This window comes from Pyrus communis, chromosome 4 (genome assembly GCF_963583255.1).
Source record: "Pyrus communis chromosome 4, drPyrComm1.1, whole genome shotgun sequence".
NCBI classification, from domain to species: Eukaryota; Viridiplantae; Streptophyta; class Magnoliopsida; order Rosales; family Rosaceae; genus Pyrus; species Pyrus communis.
The window spans coordinates 4,142,211-4,162,124 of record NC_084806.1 but is presented as its reverse complement, the minus strand read 5'-3'; the positions used below and the strand labels follow the sequence as shown (position 1 = coordinate 4,162,124).

Below are 19,914 nucleotides of genomic sequence, written 5' to 3'. Positions count from 1 at the left end.
TAAACTTTTATTAAACCTTTGATTAAGAAATGTTTGGAGCTTGACGGTGCTTGCTCACATCATGTTCAGGGGGACCCACGCGCCAATTAAGGAGCGATTCCAATACCGACGGTGAAGAGACAGTTGGCAAATTATTGGATTGGGTGGGTCTCCATGGTTTTTGGTCGTTGGATGGTGTGGAAACTATGGTACGTTGATGCGGAATTTTTATATAAAAACAAATTTTAATCGTCAACTTTTCTATAAAATTAAAAAAAAAAACGAAAAATTATTGAACTTTCAAAAAAAAATTCTTTTATGTCACGTAGTATTAAATATTACGAGTATTAGATGATCTGAATTTGTTTGAATAATTTCTTTTATTGTATCCCGTAATTTCAGATTATTTGATACTACGTAGCACCGAATTGAAGTGCCATCCTAACTTTCTGGGTATAAAGTTAAAAATCAAAATGATTATGACAAAGATAGCAAAGACTGTGACTTATTGGCATGACATGTCTCCTAACATAGACCACTCTCATACGGTGTTACATCCTTCAAAGTTCGATTAAATACCACTTACGAGCAGTAATCCTATATAGTTAAAGTCCATTTCAATAATTATAACTTTCATAAATAAAATTCTCCATAATTTATGTATCATATTTAGACATTTAAACTTATTTAGAAGTGTTTTTTAAATGGGTAAAAACCTTTTTGGTGAAAATACTTTTGAACATATTCTTAGTAAAAATGTAACTAAATCCTGAAAAAGTACTTGAAATGTTTCGTGCAAGAAACACATAACTGATGCCTTTTGTAGGAAGCACTTCAAGTGCGTTTAGAACTCAAAATATTTTCTCTTAAAACACTTTCAGTTAGTCTAAAAACACCTCTACACGAGTTCTTGCTTTTATACTGTCTAACTAACTAAAGAGGATAGACCAAAATAAAAGATTTATCACTGCGCATTCCTTAAAGCTGAGATCTCTTTCGTGATCGACCATCTTAACAGATAGACCATCTCAACATTGAGATCAATATCACTTTATTAGTATAAAAAAAATAAAAAAATGAATTGTTATTAACACTCCAAAAATCTCATTCTACATTCCAAACTTTCTATATTAAGAAAGAAAAATACACTTATGAGGAGTGTAAAATGAGATTTTTGAAGTGCTAATAACACTTCCCATAAAATACTGTCATTTATTATTAAGAAACACTATTAAGTGTATCTTATACAATCAAGTCATGAGAGGATTAGAATAATGAAGTTGGAAACAATATTATGAAAGTTTGGTTTAGGATCAATAAAAGATGTTACAATAAGTTGCATTTGGAAAAAGAAAAGAGTAAATTTTACGATTCTTCAACTTTAACTCAATTGAAGCAATAATTCCTTAACGAAAAATTCCTTACCATTGGTCCCTCAACGAAAAATCCATTAGCATTGATCATTCAACTCATCAAAAATTGCAACTATGGTCTTTTTCGTCAACTTCATTAGAAATTTTGTTAAAATGAGTTACGTGTCATGCACGTGAGGCTAAATCAAGAGGAAAATATGGAAAATCAAATAAGAAAATTTGTATAAATGGTCCCCTCAACTTTAATCAAACTGGAGAAATGGTTCCTTTTAATCTAATTGGAGCATTGGTCCCTCAACTCTAATCAAACTGTAGCAATGATCTTTTCAACATACCTCATTTTGATAGCATTCTGACCTAGCTAACAACAAGGACCATAGCTACATGTTTTGATGAGTTGATCGACCAATAGTAATGAATTTTTAGCTAAGAGATTATTACTTCAATTTGATTAAAGTTAAAGAATTATTGCTACAATTTACTCTGAAGAAAATAATGCCAAAGCAAGCAAGAGAAAATATGTCTTCTAAATAAGATCACCGACGTGATGTTTGCATGTCGGCTTTATCCTAAAGCCCACGATGGAGGAGTCCATCAATAGTGCAGCCAAACGCCCAAAGCAATTTGCTCACACTTCATAGTTCATATAGGGAGCTCCTTGTAAATTTAGAAATATCACAGGGTAACAAGTAATATTACGGAAACCTCAGGCCAGCCTTATCCCTCTGGGCTCTGCGCAACGGTCGTAAGTCTCGCTGCTCAGCAATTCTGCATGCTCAAAAGTTCGAATACAATATCAAAACCAGCAATGGTGTACACGCTGTTCACATCTGCAGCTCAATCTTCTTTCTCCAGCTTCTCAGACTCAACCAATCTAACTTCTTCCAGAACCCAAATTCCCTCCATTTTTCTCGACGGCCGCAGAAGCTTCACCGCCACCTTCTCGCCGCGCCGACTAACCCAGCTTTCAAGGCTCAGAAAAGTCAGAAATCCGCCGTGCATTTGCTTTTTCAGCGGCGGAGGAAAGCCCAAAGGCGATTTCCAAGAAAAGGTACTCGCTTTCAGCTTTAACCGAAAGAACCCGGCTTAAAAAACAGTGTGTTTAACTTTTAAAGTAATCATATTTTGGTGAAATTATCAGGAAAATGAGTCGAAGTGGCGGATTTTGAAGCGGTGGGATGTGCCCTGGGAATGGCAAACGGCGTCGTTAACATCGCTTGCTTGTGGACTGAGGTGGGTTTAGTGTTTAATTTACTTATTAATGTTAAGATAATTGTGCTTAATTCAATACTGGATTATATATAATAAGAAAGATTAATTTTTGTCCCAGGCAGTTTTGTTTTGACAGGACTGGTAGAGGCAGCAGCTATACCGTATTTAGGAATTCGAATTCCGGAATTGAGTTTGGATGAAAAGGCAGAGATACTGTTTCTTGATCAAGGGTAATGCGTAATCACATTGTAATTCTACTTGTAGGAGCTGTTTTGCAGTTTTTTTTTTAACCGTGCTTAGCGAATTTCGACATGGTCTAATTGGTTTGGTTTTTGTTTCGCTAGTTTTACAACTGCAGCTGTACTTGCTGTTCTATATGCTGTTGCCAGCACTTACCAACCACTGCCTGAAGATGTTTATCGCTACGGTACTGATTTTTCCAACTTATTTCTTTACCCTAGAACGAAAACACAAACACAAACACACTCGTAAAGTTTCTTTTCGTTGGATGATGTAAAGTTCCTTTTTGTTGGTAATTGTCTCAATGAGATAACTCTTGTTGTAGCTCATATCTCGAATGTGTGATTTGTTGAATTGCAGTGAATGGTAATCTGTATTTCTTCCATTAACATATAATTGTGAAATTTAGATTTATAAGCTCATCATTGCCAGATTCTAGCCTATATCTTGATGGTGGCCAATTGAGTTAATTAGCTCTTGCTTTTCAGATTTAAGGGAACCTTTCAATCTACAGAAGGGATGGCTATTGTGGGCAGGGATTGGTATTGTTGGTGCCATAGCTGCTATTGCAGTGACAGGGGCTGCATTGTCCTTGTTGAGGGGGGAGAGCCCAGAACGAGAGGTTTGAATTGTTCAAATTTATCTTATTATCTCTTTATCTCATTATAGGATGCAATGGACACCGGGATTAAGTTAATACGGAGATTGTCTATCAATCTCACCGTGTAAGGGATTGTGTTTTTTTATTATATTTTTTGTTCATTTTAACATGATTTCAGAAGGACGCTCTAGTTAGCTTGCTTCCACTGATTGGATCATCCGGTATTAGGTACTAAATAAGGTCTTTTCTTTTTCACTACTGGAACTTGAGGATTAAGCAAGTTGATTAAGCTGTTGTTGATGTCGGTTGCAGCACTGCTTGCTTGCTAGGCATCACTGGAGTTTTGGCGCCAATTCTTGAAGAAACTGTGTTTCGCGGGTTTTTTATGGTATCCATGACCAAGTGGTATGTTTCCCTTTTTTTCTCTGTTTAATGGAGTTGCATAATATGCCTAAAATTATTTATTATTCCTATCTAAGTTTCTCTAAACGTGCACGGTTCTTCCCCTAAGCTTGCCTACAATTGTTTAACTAGGAAGCTGCGATCCAGACAATGTTATTTGGTTCACTCCTAAAACTGCTTTTCTGAATTAATCAACCAGAATTGGATATTTCTACTAACAAGAGTCAAGCCGGAATAAGTGTAGAGGCTAAGAAATATATGGTAGAAGAAACTGCTTTTGAGGCACTTATGTAGGAGAATGGTAGAATCATACAAATTTTTTACATAAGGTGTCGGGGAGTTGGCTGAGCATTGTTTTAAAATGTTTTGGTTTCCCTTGTTTTAGTATAGTTGCTGTTCGTTCCTGAGTATCTTGTTACCGTTGCAAATTTGTTTTGCAGGGTACCTACACCAGTGGCTATTGTAATAAGTGCAGCTGTATTTGCACTTGCACATCTCACTCCGGGGGAGTTTCCCCAGCTTTTTGTGCTAGGTAACACGTCTACCAAAGAAATCAAATCAAAATCGTGCATCACCTCCAACGCACATTAATTGTGCTTTAGGTTTCGCCGAACACATTTTATCTCATCTACTTATGGTCTGTATAGGCACTGCTCTGGGATTGTCATATGCTCAAACTCGCAACCTTGTAACCCCCATCACAATACATGCTCTCTGGAACTCAGGAGTGATCTTGCTTCTGACCTTCCTTCAGGTAAACATGATTTCTGAGTATCTAAGTTATGATTATAATTGAGTACTCTGAATCCCAAAGCTGAAGAGCAAGCATCGAGTACTCTCTCATTGCTAAAACCAATCTTTCTTCTTGTTTATGCGACAGCTACAAGGGTACGATATCAAGGAACTGTTGCAGACAACCTGATAGGATAGTAGTTGAGTATCTTTTACGTTGATGGTAATCGACACAGAGCATTGCTGCAACGGGTGCATAAAATTACAAGACGGCCTGCAAGGCGTGCTTAAAAGTAGCCAAAAATCAGGATCTCTAATCTTTTGGTGGTTGTTTCATATCAATAGGCATAAGTTAATATGTATTAGAGGCATTAAACCTACTTTCGACACTAACAGTGGAGACACAGAACGTGCAAACAATGTATTGTGGCATCGCTTTCCCGTACCGTATAGTTACTTTTGTTTGAGAGTGGGGATCCTAGGGATCTTCAAATCATATTCGTTCATCATATATCGTGCGGTCAGAAATCATTGTAATTTTTTTAATTTAAAATTGAATATAAACAGTACCTGATGAAAACTGATCGCACGATGTACGAACGGATGTGATTGAAGGATTTCCGAGATCCTCACAAAGAGGATCCGGCGAGGATCCTCTCTCTTTGTTTGACTAAGTTCTCTTTTTTGGTTTGGTTGTTGAATAAGTTCCAAGGAAGAAGTACAAACAAGAGAGAACATAAAGAAAATATTATGATATAAGCAGTATTGTTTTATTCCAAGATGTTATTGGCCCGTGTTTCTTACTTGTTAGGTGGCATAACATTACTCGATAGAAAAAGGTTGTGCAAAGAGTCACGGGCACATTAGCTAGAGTAGATGTGTTCATCCTATATATTCGAATTTGAATCTCTTTCCTATCCGTTTATATTAGTTTAAGTAGAGTATCATATCAATTCCAAACGGAATGTAAGATGCTTCGTCATGAATTATGGTTTAACTACTTATTTCCTCTTAACGAAGTAAGAGGGTCGATTCACCTTCACCAGTTTACAAAGTGACACGAGTTAACGGAATTTAGGCAAAGATTAGAATTTAAGTATTGTAATTATGAGATACACAAATTTTTGTACAAATGATATTAAACGAGGAGGATTCAAACACAAAATATCGAGAGTAAGGATTAAACTCTTTAGCCATTTCAGCTATAAGTTTCATTGTGAGTCATTTTTTGGGAATATTAGGCAGCAAATTGTCGCAAGTGAGTGCGGGTGGCCGGTGGCCCTTTGCAAATTTACATGGTTGAGTTAATGAATGAGTGAAATCGAAGGGTTAATAATGTTTCACGTAGAAAGAGGTCAATTATGTATAGATGCTTGAGCTTGAAGAGTTTGACCCTTTTTAAAAACCTTTGGTTGCACGCTTGGGGAAGTAAATTCTATGCCAATCAACAGACAAAAAGGGTTCCAACCGAGGGTAAGAAATTTGGGGAGTTTCACTGACTTTCGAGTCCTCAAGTTTGGCATTTGACTCAGTGAAAACCCTATTTTTTCACCATTAAATACTTAATTACTACAGTACTTGCTAGCTAGTTGCCAGTTGTTGAGAGATTTTTTTCAATGTATCAGGAACACGGTTTAATATACCAAGTGTAAACACAACACACTTAATATATTCGGCCGTACTCCTAGCACACTGAAAAGTTCTTCAGTTGCTATCCAACCAGCACAGCACAGTAGACCTTGTTTGTAAGCAAACTCAAGTGCTGTATGACAATTTGGACTTTGAAACCAATCAATTAGTTTAATCAACAAAATGGAGAGAGGATTTCAAACTGTAATTTAACTTTTCATTGTTGTTGAAAGTTGAAACCTTTTTGGTTTTACAAAAGGCAAGGAATTGAGGAATCCCATACTTGGTTTTTCCAAAGTCTACAAAATCAGAGAAACTTTAACTCATCTTAAAAGACTTGGATGTACCTAAAAACCCCATAGCCCTCTTTCCCCACCGATTTATGACACAACAAGCAATCATAAGGTACGATTTATATGAAATACTTTGCAAGTTAATAATATTTTTGCTCAATACTCTCAAGTGATGGTGATACTCACTGTCATATTTATCACCGTTAGATGAGTTTAAATTTTAAGATTAGATAAGTTTAAATTTTGAGATATGTATTTTGGTTTAGTGACACTTAGTTTCGACTTTGTTGATGAAGTTCTTGGGTTTGCATCAGCATCAGTTGCTAAATTAAATATAAAAAAAAAAGACATTGTGAAAATGATAAAACACACAAATATAATAAACAAGTTGGCGGGTTACACTAATAACATGACTTGAATGTGACACATATATATTTTTTTTCAGTCTTTCATCATATACAGTAATAAAAAATAACAAAAAAATGTTTAGCCAGTCGTCCAGTATTTTGTTAGCTTTGTGTTACATTTAAAGTCCATAAAATCTTGGGTTCAATTGGCATCATAAATCATCGAAAATAACAAACGTTTAACCCTAAAACCAAGTATTTTTCATCATGTATAAATTATAATCATGCTACATAGTGACAAAAACCTCCACAAGCATTACTGCACCGAAATTTGGAAAATAAAAAATAGAGAGTAACACGGGCGCACAGTTGTATATATTAACCATCAACAAAATCATTGAGGATTAGCTTTTCCTACTGCCTGTAAAAATTATATAATTAACTTGAAATTTCCAGATAAGATGAGTGAATACTAATTAATTAACTTAATTAAGCCTCTGACTCTGAGTTTCTAAAAGATAGGTGGATTCCCTGAAAGGTCAAACACATAATTTCAGCATATCTACATGTAAAACGTAACTTGTATTCTATTCAGGGTGGGCAGGTGGTCCATATTAGCTAGATTTGGAGGGTAATAGCCAGCTGATTAACCTGCAGATGAGTGAGGTAATGACAAATTCTTAAACCTCTTCAACCTGACAAAGTCAGTGGAATAGAAGCTCTGGGAATGGAATAGAAACGGGATTTCGGATTTTGAGAAACTAATATCACGTATAATAATCGGATCTAATAAGTCCTCTCATAGGAATCCAAATGGTAAAATATTGATATTGTTTGAGCTTTGTCTTGGAAGTTGGCCCCCGTCCACGTTTCCAAACACCAATTCAAACATCTCAAATTTAAATACTGGTACTTGCTTGGAAGTATGCTTTGTCCTGATTTGTAGTGGATACACCAAAACTTAGTTAATGACTATAAACAATATTTGTAGATGAATTAGTGAAGAAACACTAGCACTTGCTTAGAAGTTTGCTCTCGCAAGTTCGAATCATTCTTCTAATAGTTTAGATCTTCTAATAGTTTAGATGATGATCAGGGTTAATCAAGTTCTTTAAAACAATGTGCTCTACGTCTGCACTCAAGTACGAATTCTCATTCACATAATTTAGAAGAATTAATGAAGAAATTTTTTGCATTACAAAATGTATATAGTTGAGAAATAATTAATAAAAAATGGATTCATAATCCCTAAGCTGGTGGTGATAGATGGTGGGTTTCCTTGAGATTCCACTACTTGGAGTAATACAAAACCCCAAATTGGGTTCATTAAGGTCCAATTGAGAAATCTCTTCTTGTGGAAATCTATTTTCTTGACTTCAGCTTTAATTTTTTCTTGGTAGCTGTAATCTTAACTTGATTTTTTATTTCAATATTTAAGAGCTCCCTTATAATTTAATTTCAATCTGTACTATTGTGACTCTGTGTAGTAGCCAACGTGATCCTCGCAAAACACACACACTCATATATATTAAGTCACCAGAAAAGGCGGCTGATCCTTCGGAGGCTGACCCCTTCTCAGGAAGCATATATTTTCCCTACAAATTAAGTCCAAATCCTCACCACCATCTTAAACTTGTTGCTTTCACTCCACCTCTTCACTTCTTCTTCGTTCTCGTTCTGTGTGCTTATGTTTTCTAACTCCAGCTAGCTAGGGTTTGCTCCTTACTGCAGTTTCAGGTGTTAAAAGAGAGTACTGTGATTAATATTAACATTAATTTCTTCAGTTTCTCACTGTTGGGTAGTGATTAAGGTTTTCACTTATCTTGTTCCTTTAAAGAGTTACGGAGAACCAGGATATACATCTACCAGTACTTTAGGGTTTTTTAGAAAAAATGGATGAGAGAAGTGATAATATCGGGGGAGAAAAAACGGATGAAGTGATGCTTCCAGGGTTTCGTTTTCATCCAACTGATGAGGAGCTGGTAGGGTTTTATCTCAAGAGGAAGATTCAGCAGAGGCCTCTCTCTATCGAGCTCATCAAGCAACTTGACATCTATAAATTTGACCCCTGGGATCTTCCAAGTAATTTTTCAAAACTTAATCTTACATATTCATGCATGACTAAAAAACTTCCATTTCTGAGTAATATATCGATCTCTGAGTTTCTTTTATTCAAATATATATAGTAGCTTTTTCTCTCTTATGTGTTCTTTGATATATGCCGACTAAGTATGTTTTTAATTACTACTATTACATTGAAGTTTTGAGCCTAAGATCTCTATATTATATGTGTGTGTGTGTGTGTGTGTGTGTGTGTGTATTCTGTGTTTGAAGGTTAGGGTTTCACTTCATAAATTGTTCAGAATATACAAGGGCTTTAGTTGCATATATTTTGAACAGCTTAGCTATAAGTCTTTAATTAATTTTTTGGATGATTTGTGTAGAGTTGGCAGCTTCTGGGGAGAAGGAATGGTATTTCTACTGTCCAAGGGATAGAAAATATAGGAACAGCACAAGGCCAAACCGGGTTACCGGAGCCGGTTTCTGGAAAGCTACGGGAACCGACCGGCCCATCTACTCATCCGAAGGTGCGTGTAGTTCCTCCAAGTGCATTGGGTTGAAGAAGTCACTTGTTTTCTACAAAGGTAGAGCTGCCAAAGGGGTGAAAACTGACTGGATGATGCATGAGTTTCGCTTACCTTCTCTCACAGATTCACTCCCACCAAAGAGATCATCTTCGTTCATGGACAAAACCATTCCTGCAAATGTATGTTAAGAAAAACTATTTTCCTACATGTGCATATAATGCATGATTTTTAGTAAATATCTAATTGTTATGTTGTTAGACTGTCAATTTGTCACATGTTAGGCTAGTTGACAAAAACAATGCTTACACACACACACACACGTATTACAGCTATACTAATTAAAATGTACAATTGTTGCAGGATTCATGGGCAATATGCAGGATATTCAAGAAAACAAATTCAAGTAATGCTCACCAAAGAGCCCTTTCTCATCACTCTTGGGTGTCTGCCTTGCCTGAAACAAACACATTTGGTGATCATATGCTAGGCTCCAAAGGTGCACACAATGCTACTCATCATCATCATGAGTTTAGTTCAGAGAGCATGTCAATACTGACATCGAAAACCAACTTCCCCAACAACAATGACATACAAATGTCATCCACAACAAGCAATATATTCCCTCTAGATATTTATTCCAACTCCTACAAACCCATAAACCCCTTGATGATGGGTTGCAATGTCAAACTACCCTATCAGCACCTTCCCATTTCCTCCAATTTTTCCAATGGATCGTCAGACTACTTTTCTAACCCTAGCTTCACATTTTCAACAGCTCAAGAAACTTCATCCGGACCAGCGGCAAAATGCACGGTGGATCTGTCCTCCTTGTTGTTAAACATGTCATCCTCGATGCTCGGAGATTACAATTGCAGCAACAACGTCAAGGGCGCCTCTGCAGAAAGTACTAATTTTGACTTTAGTACTACTAATCGAGGCTTTTCATCGATGGCATTGCCACATCATCATGAGGTCATGCAAGGAAATAACAATAACCTTGGCAATGGCCATGACAGTATAACTGGGTTGATTAAGAACATTCAAAATGTGAACTCGAACGTGACAGAAGAAAGAGACGATCAACAGTGGGAGACTAGTGGGAGATCAAATATTGGGTTTCCATTGATGAGTAGTTTGCCTTTGCCTATGAATGTAGGAGGAGGGGATGCATGGAAGTCGAGTTTGACGTGGGAGTCTTCTCCATGTCCGAGTGAAATGTCCACAACCAGATGCTACACTTAAACTTGTCACATAATTAGAAACATTGCTTCATCACTAATGTTTCTTAGCTTTTTAGTTTTTGCTAGCTATAGGCTATAGCTCATCGGTTAATTAAGTTCGTGTTTGTAGAATTCTTTTCGCTAATTAAACTCCAAATCGTATGATTAAGGAAATCGAATGCTGATTAGGTTTGAAATGTTTGAGGTCCTCTATCAAATTGCAGATCGTCAATAACTCAATATTAATGCTCACTCACAAACACATGTATGACAAGGGCACGCACGCATTCACAAACTTTGTGACAAGAAATATCAAATTAACTAAGTCAAGTCCTCGGATTCGGGAGACCTAAAATACATTAATCAACATGTTTTATTTTTGTGTTCAAAACAAAAATGTGGATGCATGTTGGATAAATGCTTTATATTATACTAAGCATTGGATCGAATCCTTCATGCTTCAAGCATGATATATAGGGTTTGCAATGATCACAAGCAGGTGAGACCGTGAGAATATCACTTGCTTAGAGTAAATATATTAATGGCAAAGCTTCGGTTTTGCCACTTAGTACTACGTTGTAGTGATTTTTTTTTTTTTACTTGTAAATAAGAGATCTTAAGTTTGAATTACGCGACTGGCGAGTTTGATTCTAATTTATTCTTCACCCACGAAGAAAAAAACCATATGTTTTTACTGCTCTTTCATCATTACCTTTTCTTTTTTTTCTTTTTTTTTGGCAAACAAAACTAGATTAACCAGGCACAAGAGGCCCCAAAAGAACAACGAAAGCCAAAACACCGGCAATCAACCAAGAACAAACAGGAAGTACAGGGGTTAGAAGACCCGACACTCAAAGCAAGGCTCAAAGTGTCCCCCCTTGCACCTCCCACACAAAATTAAGGCGGACAAGGTAAACCATCCTTATTTAAAACATGCACAAGTGAAGATGGGGGCCGATCAACCCAAGACACATCACACATGTCCACACATCTGCGCAACGCCATATGGTCGGCCGCCAAATTGGCTAATCTTGAGATCCAAGACTAGCGACAGACATGAAAGGCTTCCCCAAGCTTCACACACTTTGCTAAACTAGGCAAAGCCTCCCACTTGCCCTCAGAGATTGAGCCCTTCAAACAGGATATAGTTGCATGAGAATCCGATTCAACTACCACATGAGTAAGACCCAAAGAGATACCTAGCTCACACCCACCCTGCACCGCCAACGCTTCCGCAGTAGCCACGCAAGTCGCACGAAGCTTTGTTCTACGAGCTGCAAGAAAATTCCCCAAAAAATCCCGCGCCACTGCCCCTACATATCCAGTGCCCGTAGCAACATCCCAACTTGCATCAACATTTAGTTTAACAAAGGGAAGATTTGGCGGCAACCACCTAACCTGACCCTCTAGATGAGAGAGTTGTTGCCCCCGTCGACTGGAGGAAACCTGCGTAGCATCCAGAAAAGCCACCACACTGGTGGAAATAGCCGAAATTATCCATAGGAATCGTTAGACTGGAGAAAGCAATATGTGAAGCTGAGATAGGCCCATTAAGATACCAGTCTAAGCTCAATACTTTCAACCCAAGATATCTAAACCCAACTTCTTTTTTGTTCATTCGTTTTTATGATAATCCAAGAGAATTTTACCAAGCTTTTTTTCGGAAAATTCTTCCTCCTGCTACTTAGCATTAGATGTTACAATCACCGGATGACCTAGATTGGTTTGGATTAATACTTTAATTGTAGTCCTGTGAATGCATATCATTCAATACTCGTAGCATGAAGGTGGAACCCACTTTTTTCATCCAATTGTATCATATATAACATAAAAAAGACCAAAATTTTCTCAAACCCCTCCAAGTTGCAAACTTGCAAGAGAGAGAGGGAACAAGACTCAGCTGCTGCTATCCTACAATCATGTCCACAGAAAGGTTCCTGATCTTATTCATCAACGCAACCCGATCACCGAGTCACTCGACATCCTTTTGAGTAGAGTGATGAGATCAGGAGCAAAATGAAAACTTCCAACATGCTGCTCTCTCTGTTGCTCTTTCTTTTTTTCTGCATGATCACGATCTCTCGTACTCATTCCTAATCACTTCAATTAGTCGGGCTTGTGCAGGACGTCCCATCTTAAGAAAGATAGAACGCGTTAAGAAAACCTCGTTTCTTTAAGAAGAAAGGACGCGTTCAGAAAACATGGGTTCTTCAAGAAACATAGAACATATGCTGTCATGAGATCCAAAGGAAAAGACAGAGAAGGCCATTTAAGACTTGAGTGAATTGACCAGGGAGAATGGCCTCAAAGACCATCCTCTGATAAAGGAGAAGCTCCCGAAAAGAACCTGGCATTATTTTCATGGGTGAATGACCTCAAAGACCATCCTCTGATCAAGGAGACTATCCCGCCTCACAACAAATTAATCGCCAGGCTGAAGCTTTTCTCAGCATGACCTTGTGTGATTGAGGAAGACGGAGATAAAAACTGACAAGAAACATGTATAGTTCACGCCGTTCACAAGCAGAAACATGCAAAAGCCGTGACAAGCAATCAAAAAAAGGAAAGGGTTATGAAGTAATCCACATATAACTAAAATCGCAAATGAAGCTAGTAAATCTGACACTACACAAATAATTCAAAAACGTACATGTTACCAATACAAAACAGGAAATTCCATGGTGGGATGGATTTCCGAACAAAATGAAGCACTCAACATCATAACTTAAACCATCCACAACAAAATGTGAAAGTACAAATTGGAACACCTTGAATTACTTCCCGGACCATAAGCCAAAATCAGCGTAGTCTGTAGAAACTACTTAAAATTCGGTTGATTTCACTTGGTCTTTGCAGCTTGCTTTTCCTTCGTCTTTTGAATCTTCAACACCTTTTTCACGATCTTTTGTTCCTCCACCAGAAAGGCCCTGATGATCCTGCAAACCAATAGAAAGCAAGTTGTCTAAACCCCATTGATGCAACACAACATGAAAAGAAGACAGAAAACACACCTCCATAAGCCAAAAATGTTGTAATGAAATCTACAAACCTTTCCTTGACGGCACCTCCAGACAACACACCTCCATAAGCACGGTTAACAGTCCTGCGATTCCTAGATAATCTGGACCTCTTATACTCAGTAGGCCTCAAGTGAGGGATCTACAAACAAAGACAGCAATGTATCGCCACTCAGATGAAACTTAAGTAACTGGACTACGCAATCATTACTATGACTATACACAATATTGTATTGAGGGAAGAATGTATAAGTTCCAAGTGTATTTTTTACTTCGAGAAAAGGTTAAATTCACAAGAACTTGAACCGTTCGATCTCCATACGGAATGGTGAATCGAGCATGATAATTCTAGCACAAATTAAATGAATCCAATTACACGAGGGTAGATCAACAACAGTTTCATAGACAGCTGCTCCAACTCTAATGCATAACCTATCAATGAACTGGCATTTTGGTTGTGCTATATCGTAAAGTAATAGAAGTAAACTTTCACTCATTTGCAAATGCAAAACACTGGGAACCCATGAAAATACTACGAATACGAAACTTACATATGAAATCCCATTAAAGTAACATAAAATGTGAAAACAAAGACAACATTTCGAATTGAAATAAGGCAAAAATATATACCCCTTGAATTCTCTTGCCGGTAACAGGGCACTTGGGCCCACTGGCCCTCTTCTTAGTGGTCTGGTACACTAGCTTCCCTCCTGTTCACCCAAAACAACCATCAATAACAGCGCCAACACTTCAATTAACACAAATTAAACAAAAATCAAAATACCATCTTAATCCCAAAATACCACCTTAATCCAACATTTCATATGCCAAAAAAACACAAATTTGACCCAGAAACGAATCAAACAAGACTTAGGGTTTGAAAGCAATAATATTTAGTTTACCAGGGGTTTTAACGATCCTGTGCTGGTTGGATTTGGTGGCGTAGCTGTGCCGGGCGCGATACGTGAGACGCTGCACCATTTTTGCTATCGAGTTTCAGCTGTCCCTAAATCTAGGGTTTTGTCGAAGATGAAGGCTTTTATATGGAACAATAATTTAATGGATTTGCTTATGATCGGAGGGTTGTAATTAGATCTTTACTTCACTGCCACCAACAATTTGATACGGTGTCGTTTCAATCAAACTGGACTGCTGGTTAGGCCCACTTTCGTAAGTTATTGGGCTGGTTAGGCCCACTAAACTCTCCCGGACATTGTTTTGGATCAAGTAGCCATCTTGTGCAGATGTTGCCTAACCATCAACCTAATCTTAAGTTAAGTTGATTATAATAGTGTTTATCCCCTTTGAATTAAGTTTGAATCTCTTTCTTCGTAAAATATCATTTATATCGAAATCATTATAACAAGAAGTTGCACCGCAAGGTACCATTTTGTCTAAGGCATATGGTCTTGATTTTTCAAGAGAAGCTCTTGAGCTTCAATTTTATGAACGACAATTTTTTATTATACAAAAATATAACATGTAGTATTTTGCATGCGATCTCCTAATAGTCAAGTAGCGTGTAATGTCTAACCATCAAGAGATGATTCAGTGGTTGAGAACGAATTTCAGACCTGTATTTCACACGGCATGTTCAGGATTCGGTTCATGGCGCTCGTGGATCACATGACTATGATCATCGAAAACTGAAATATCTCTATGAGTCTTTCTAGCTCCAAAAAAATGGGTTGTCGTGGCGAAGTCATCAACTGTTCTCCTTTTTAGAAAGAAAATTGGTAGCATATGCTATCCTATACATTAAGAGAGATTCATAGATATCGCCAACTATATTATAACCCTATATGTATATTCCCACTACTTGATTAGTCATCAAACGAGTGAAATGACCTAATTTTCTCCTGTGCTTGACCAAATGCAACCCCTTTTGGCTTTCTACAAAGCAACAAAGACCTAGACCGACCCTTCCATTTTCCTCTTAAGCATATGAACATGCAAGGAAAATACAAAGTTAGCTTTGTCTTCTCTAATATTCCAATTTCCAATGGCCAACATCGGGTGATTGATCACTCGTGGTGCACATTTCTTCCTTCCGTCTTAAGCTAAAATTCGTAAAGCATATGAGTGAAAGGTTAGGAGACGAAGAATACCTCCATGTCAACGTCACCATTCACCATCCTACCATGCCACATTGATATGGGCAGGTTCGATTTTTCCAATTGACTTTGCACCATTTGTGCATCACGTTACGGATACGGCAGCTTTATTAAATTATAAATAGTGCTTTACGTCATTTGAATTCAGATAGATTTCACTCGTTGGTGGTTAAAAAAGCATGTAAGTCGTATTCGTCGGATTAAAATTATGTTTTTTGAACCACACGAAGTTGTGTGTTTTGTGCGGTGCGAGTCTAGTTTTCAATGTTGATGTCCCATCTTTACCTGCGTGTGCATTGTGAGTAGGTTAGACAAAGTTTCTAGATTGTGATTATTATGATTAAGCATATAATGACATGCTATTTGCTTGATAATGACGTTCACGGCCGGCAAGACCATCCATTTGGCGGAGGAAACGGAATGATTCGAATATTTATGATATTGAAATTGAATTGAAACCAATAACTATAAGTTCAAAAGTGTACTCATCAAAATACGAGTATAGGGTTCGTTTGAAAGTGCTTTTAGAATGATTGTAACCGCTTTCGGTGAAAATATTTTAGGAGTCGATCCTTAGTAAAAACGCAAGTGAATCTTATAAACAAAACACTTGAAGTGATTCTTAGAAGAAAAAAATGACTGATGTTTCTTTCAGAAAACACTTCAAGTGTTTATTTTTAAATTAAAAAATATTTTCTCTAAAATTACTTTTATTCATTTAAACACACTTATGAAACGAGTCCATTTGAACGTCGATTCTTTGGTTCTTTTCCCACCAATTTTCTCAAGATAATTGGTATGAATAAGACTCCACATTTCTCACAACTGCATATCATTACCCGTAATGGGATCATGAGTAACTTCAACCTAGTTAGAACACAATGTAACATCTTCAATAAGCGTCCAATTCGTACCTGCATCATTAATCATTTTGTTGGAAACCAATTAGATTGAAACTTTGAGAGAAAGATTGGAATATGATTGAAAGTATTTGAGAAAATATGAAATTGTGGTTGAAACTTTGAGAAAATATGAAATTATGGTTGTAACTTTGAGAAAATATGAAATTATGGTTGAAACCTTGAGAAAATATGAAATTGTGGTTGAAAGTTTGAGAAAATATGAAATTGTGGTTGAAACCTTGAGAAAATATGAAATTATGGTTGAAACCTTGAGAAAATATGAAATTGTGGTTGAAACTTTGAGAAAATATGGTTTAAAGTATTTGAAAGAAAGATTGGAATATGGTTGAAAGATTGGAATAAGGTAGAAGATAATGAGAAGGTATTTATAGAAAAGTAAAATCAATTTTTTTTTTTAATTTCAGATTTTTTTTATTAATTAATTTTTTTTTATATTAACTTAATTAATCTGTGCCGTCGGATTAAAAAAAATTTGAAATCCAACCCTCCAGATTGTGCCAAATGGCACAACGGTAACTTTTCAGATTTTTTAAATGTTAATTCTTTTTTTATTTATTTATAAAGGCGAAAACGTGGACCATTGATCTCAAATCCAACGGTTGAAATTAATGAAGGTTTGAATTTTTTTTTTACCATTGGAAATCCAACGGTCCACAAAAGGTAACCGTTTAAATCCAACGGATGTGGAGCTCCCACGTGGCCTCCAACAGTAACATTACGCATGCCTATGTCGTGGGCCCTAGTGCCTGAAACATGTTAGGGACGTGCCCTCACTCGCATGTGTTATGCACGCATCTGACTAAAAAAATAATAAAACATGGGTGACGTTAACGTTGCATCACCCCACCTCGGATTCTCAAGCCAGCAATTCTCGCTGGGCCTCTCGCTTGAGCCCTCTCCTGCACAGTCGCCCACATGGGCTGGACATAATTGCTGGGGCTATTGCCCCTTGTTCTGGAGCCGGTCCATCCGGCTATAACGCCTATAGACATAACACCTATAGACAAATATTGTTGTCACTATTAAATATTAAATTAAAGTTAGTTTTTAATTATATATAGGGAATAGTTATTAGCATTCTAAAAATCTCATTCTACATTTCAAAACTTTCTATATTAAGAAAGAAAAATACACTTATGAGAAGTGTAGAATGAAATTTTTGGAGTGCCGATAACACTTTCCTATATATATTGTTGTCTCTATTAAATATTAAATTAAAGTTAGTTTTTAATTATATATATTGTTGTCTCTATTAAACATTAAATTATGTCTCTATTAAATATTAAATTAAAGTTAATCTTTAATTATATTTAAAAACGTCACCATATTAAAATGGAAGGTTGATAATTGCTATATTCAGCATGCAAGGCAATATGTTTCAATAAGTTTGCTAATTTTGTCCAGCAAACCCACCAACTAAATTTCCTAAAATTGAAGATATAATTAACATGTTCCGATACAATATTCTATAAAAACGTTCGATCACTTTTGGTTTAACCGACTATTTATTTAGTAACAGTGGGTTTAAAATAGTGACCAAAATTCTAAATTTATGAAAAAGTACACGACCAAAAAAAATATAATATGGAAAAGTATACACATTTGATAAACATGAAACCGAAAACGACTTTGCTGTGCAACCTCAAGTGAGGTATTTTATTTGGTACTGGAAATTCATAAATTTGGTGCTGAATTACAAAGTTACGCATTAACTAAAACTGATTTAATTTCGAGATTAACAAATAACAACAATTCCTTTTCCGAAGGTCATTAATCTCTTTATATTTTTTTGGTCGAAGATCTCCTTATATTTAGTAATTTAAATATAATTAAGATGAATGTCAGTTACATTCCTTTTTTCAAAATTTCTATTATGATACGTAAATGGTATATTTACATTAACATTGGAGAAATGAACTGATATCATACTCGTTATTCATGAGATTCATATGTAAGATTATTCATTACAAATGAAAAGAAAATTACTAAACCGTAGTACAAAATAAGGTTCTAAAATACGTCAAACGCTAGTTGAGAAAGTTAAGACTTAAAACTTAAGCCATCATAACAATGCCATCATCACAGACCAATGCAACAAAAATAAGAAAAACTCAAAACAAAAAACCAAATTCGAAAATTCAGTAATTCACAACTTGGATTCTTTTGGAGTAGGTTACCTAACAAACCTTTTTTCTAACAAACGATATCCTTTGCCCAGAAAACCCTTTTAACTTAATTAAAAAAAAACTTTAAAACAATGGAACCGCTTAGCCACTGCCAACCTGCCTAGCCCCTACCCGATTTTTTTCCACATTTTGGCCTAAAACGGATCGGTCTTTCACCGTCTAATGCCTAGGCCAATTTTTAGAATAGAAAACTTCATTTGAATCCTTGGCAAAGATGACTTTTACATTAAAACCATGAGTAAGATCAAGATCTAATTTTAGTCCATTGATACATTAATAACCTTATTTATTAATTATATTTTGATTTTTTAATTATTTCTCTTTTTCTTCCTAATTTTTAATGTATTAATTTTATTTCATTTTCATTTTCATTTTCATTTCATTTATCTTAATATATTTTGTTGTAAACATTTAATAAACTAATTTTTGTTATACAATATATTTCGATGTATTTTGTCTTCTTCATTTAGATACATTAAATTCATTATAATACATTTCAGTACATAGATTTAGGTATACACATTTCGGTATATACATTTCGATACAAACATTTAGTTACATTAATTCAAATTAATACATTTCGGTGCATATATTTTGGTACATACATTTAGGTACATTAATTTAATATAATACATTTTGGTGCATATATTTCGGTACATACATTTCAGTACTAACATTTAAATACTTTACTTTAGTATAATATATTTCGGTACTAACATTTATGGTACGCAGACGGGATGGGACGAGACGAGGCAGGACAGAACGGAACCTTATGTTTGGTACGCGCAGGACGGAATAGGACGATCGTTCCGTTCTGCGTTTGGTAAGTGCATGACGACACGTAACCAAAAGATTAAATGACTAACTTGCCCATGTTTCGCATGTTATTTGGTACAATGTTTATGCATAGAACAGAACGGGACAGTTTTATTTTATTTTTTTAACTTGTTCATATTCAATTTAAAGGTATGATTAAATGATAAAACAAAGTGAATCATCAGTTTTTTGAAATATTTAATAATAAAAAAAATTACTTTTATATAATTAAAACTTAAAAA

The 19,914-nt window shown here is 36.0% G+C and overlaps 3 protein-coding genes across 3 annotated transcripts; 2 read left to right on the top strand and 1 right to left on the bottom strand.

Moving 5' to 3' along the window:
* Positions 1-2,047: 2,047 nt before the first annotated feature.
* Positions 2,048-5,315, top strand: LOC137732288 (uncharacterized). The gene is made up of 10 exons (XM_068471594.1): positions 2,048-2,403; positions 2,494-2,585; positions 2,687-2,794; positions 2,909-2,991; positions 3,293-3,426; positions 3,584-3,633; positions 3,718-3,810; positions 4,248-4,339; positions 4,455-4,561; positions 4,688-5,315. Exons 1-10 carry the CDS (start codon positions 2,125-2,127, stop codon positions 4,727-4,729), a joined length of 1,080 nt encoding a protein of 359 aa, XP_068327695.1. The 5' UTR covers positions 2,048-2,124; the 3' UTR covers positions 4,730-5,315.
* Positions 5,316-8,700: 3,385 nt separating this feature from the next.
* LOC137730776 (putative NAC domain-containing protein 94) lies at positions 8,701-10,638 on the top strand. The gene is made up of 3 exons (XM_068469736.1): positions 8,701-8,890; positions 9,253-9,575; positions 9,757-10,638. The coding sequence occupies exons 1-3, from the start codon at positions 8,701-8,703 to the stop codon at positions 10,636-10,638; spliced, it is 1,395 nt and encodes a 464-aa protein (XP_068325837.1).
* Positions 10,639-13,186: 2,548 nt separating this feature from the next.
* Positions 13,187-14,670, bottom strand: LOC137731822 (large ribosomal subunit protein eL34). The gene is made up of 4 exons (XM_068471055.1): positions 14,536-14,670; positions 14,264-14,343; positions 13,666-13,775; positions 13,187-13,552 (listed from the first exon to the last, which is right to left on the bottom strand). Exons 1-4 carry the CDS (start codon positions 14,612-14,614, stop codon positions 13,456-13,458), a joined length of 366 nt encoding a protein of 121 aa, XP_068327156.1. The 5' UTR covers positions 14,615-14,670; the 3' UTR covers positions 13,187-13,455.
* Between the last annotated feature and the right edge of the window lie 5,244 nt (positions 14,671-19,914).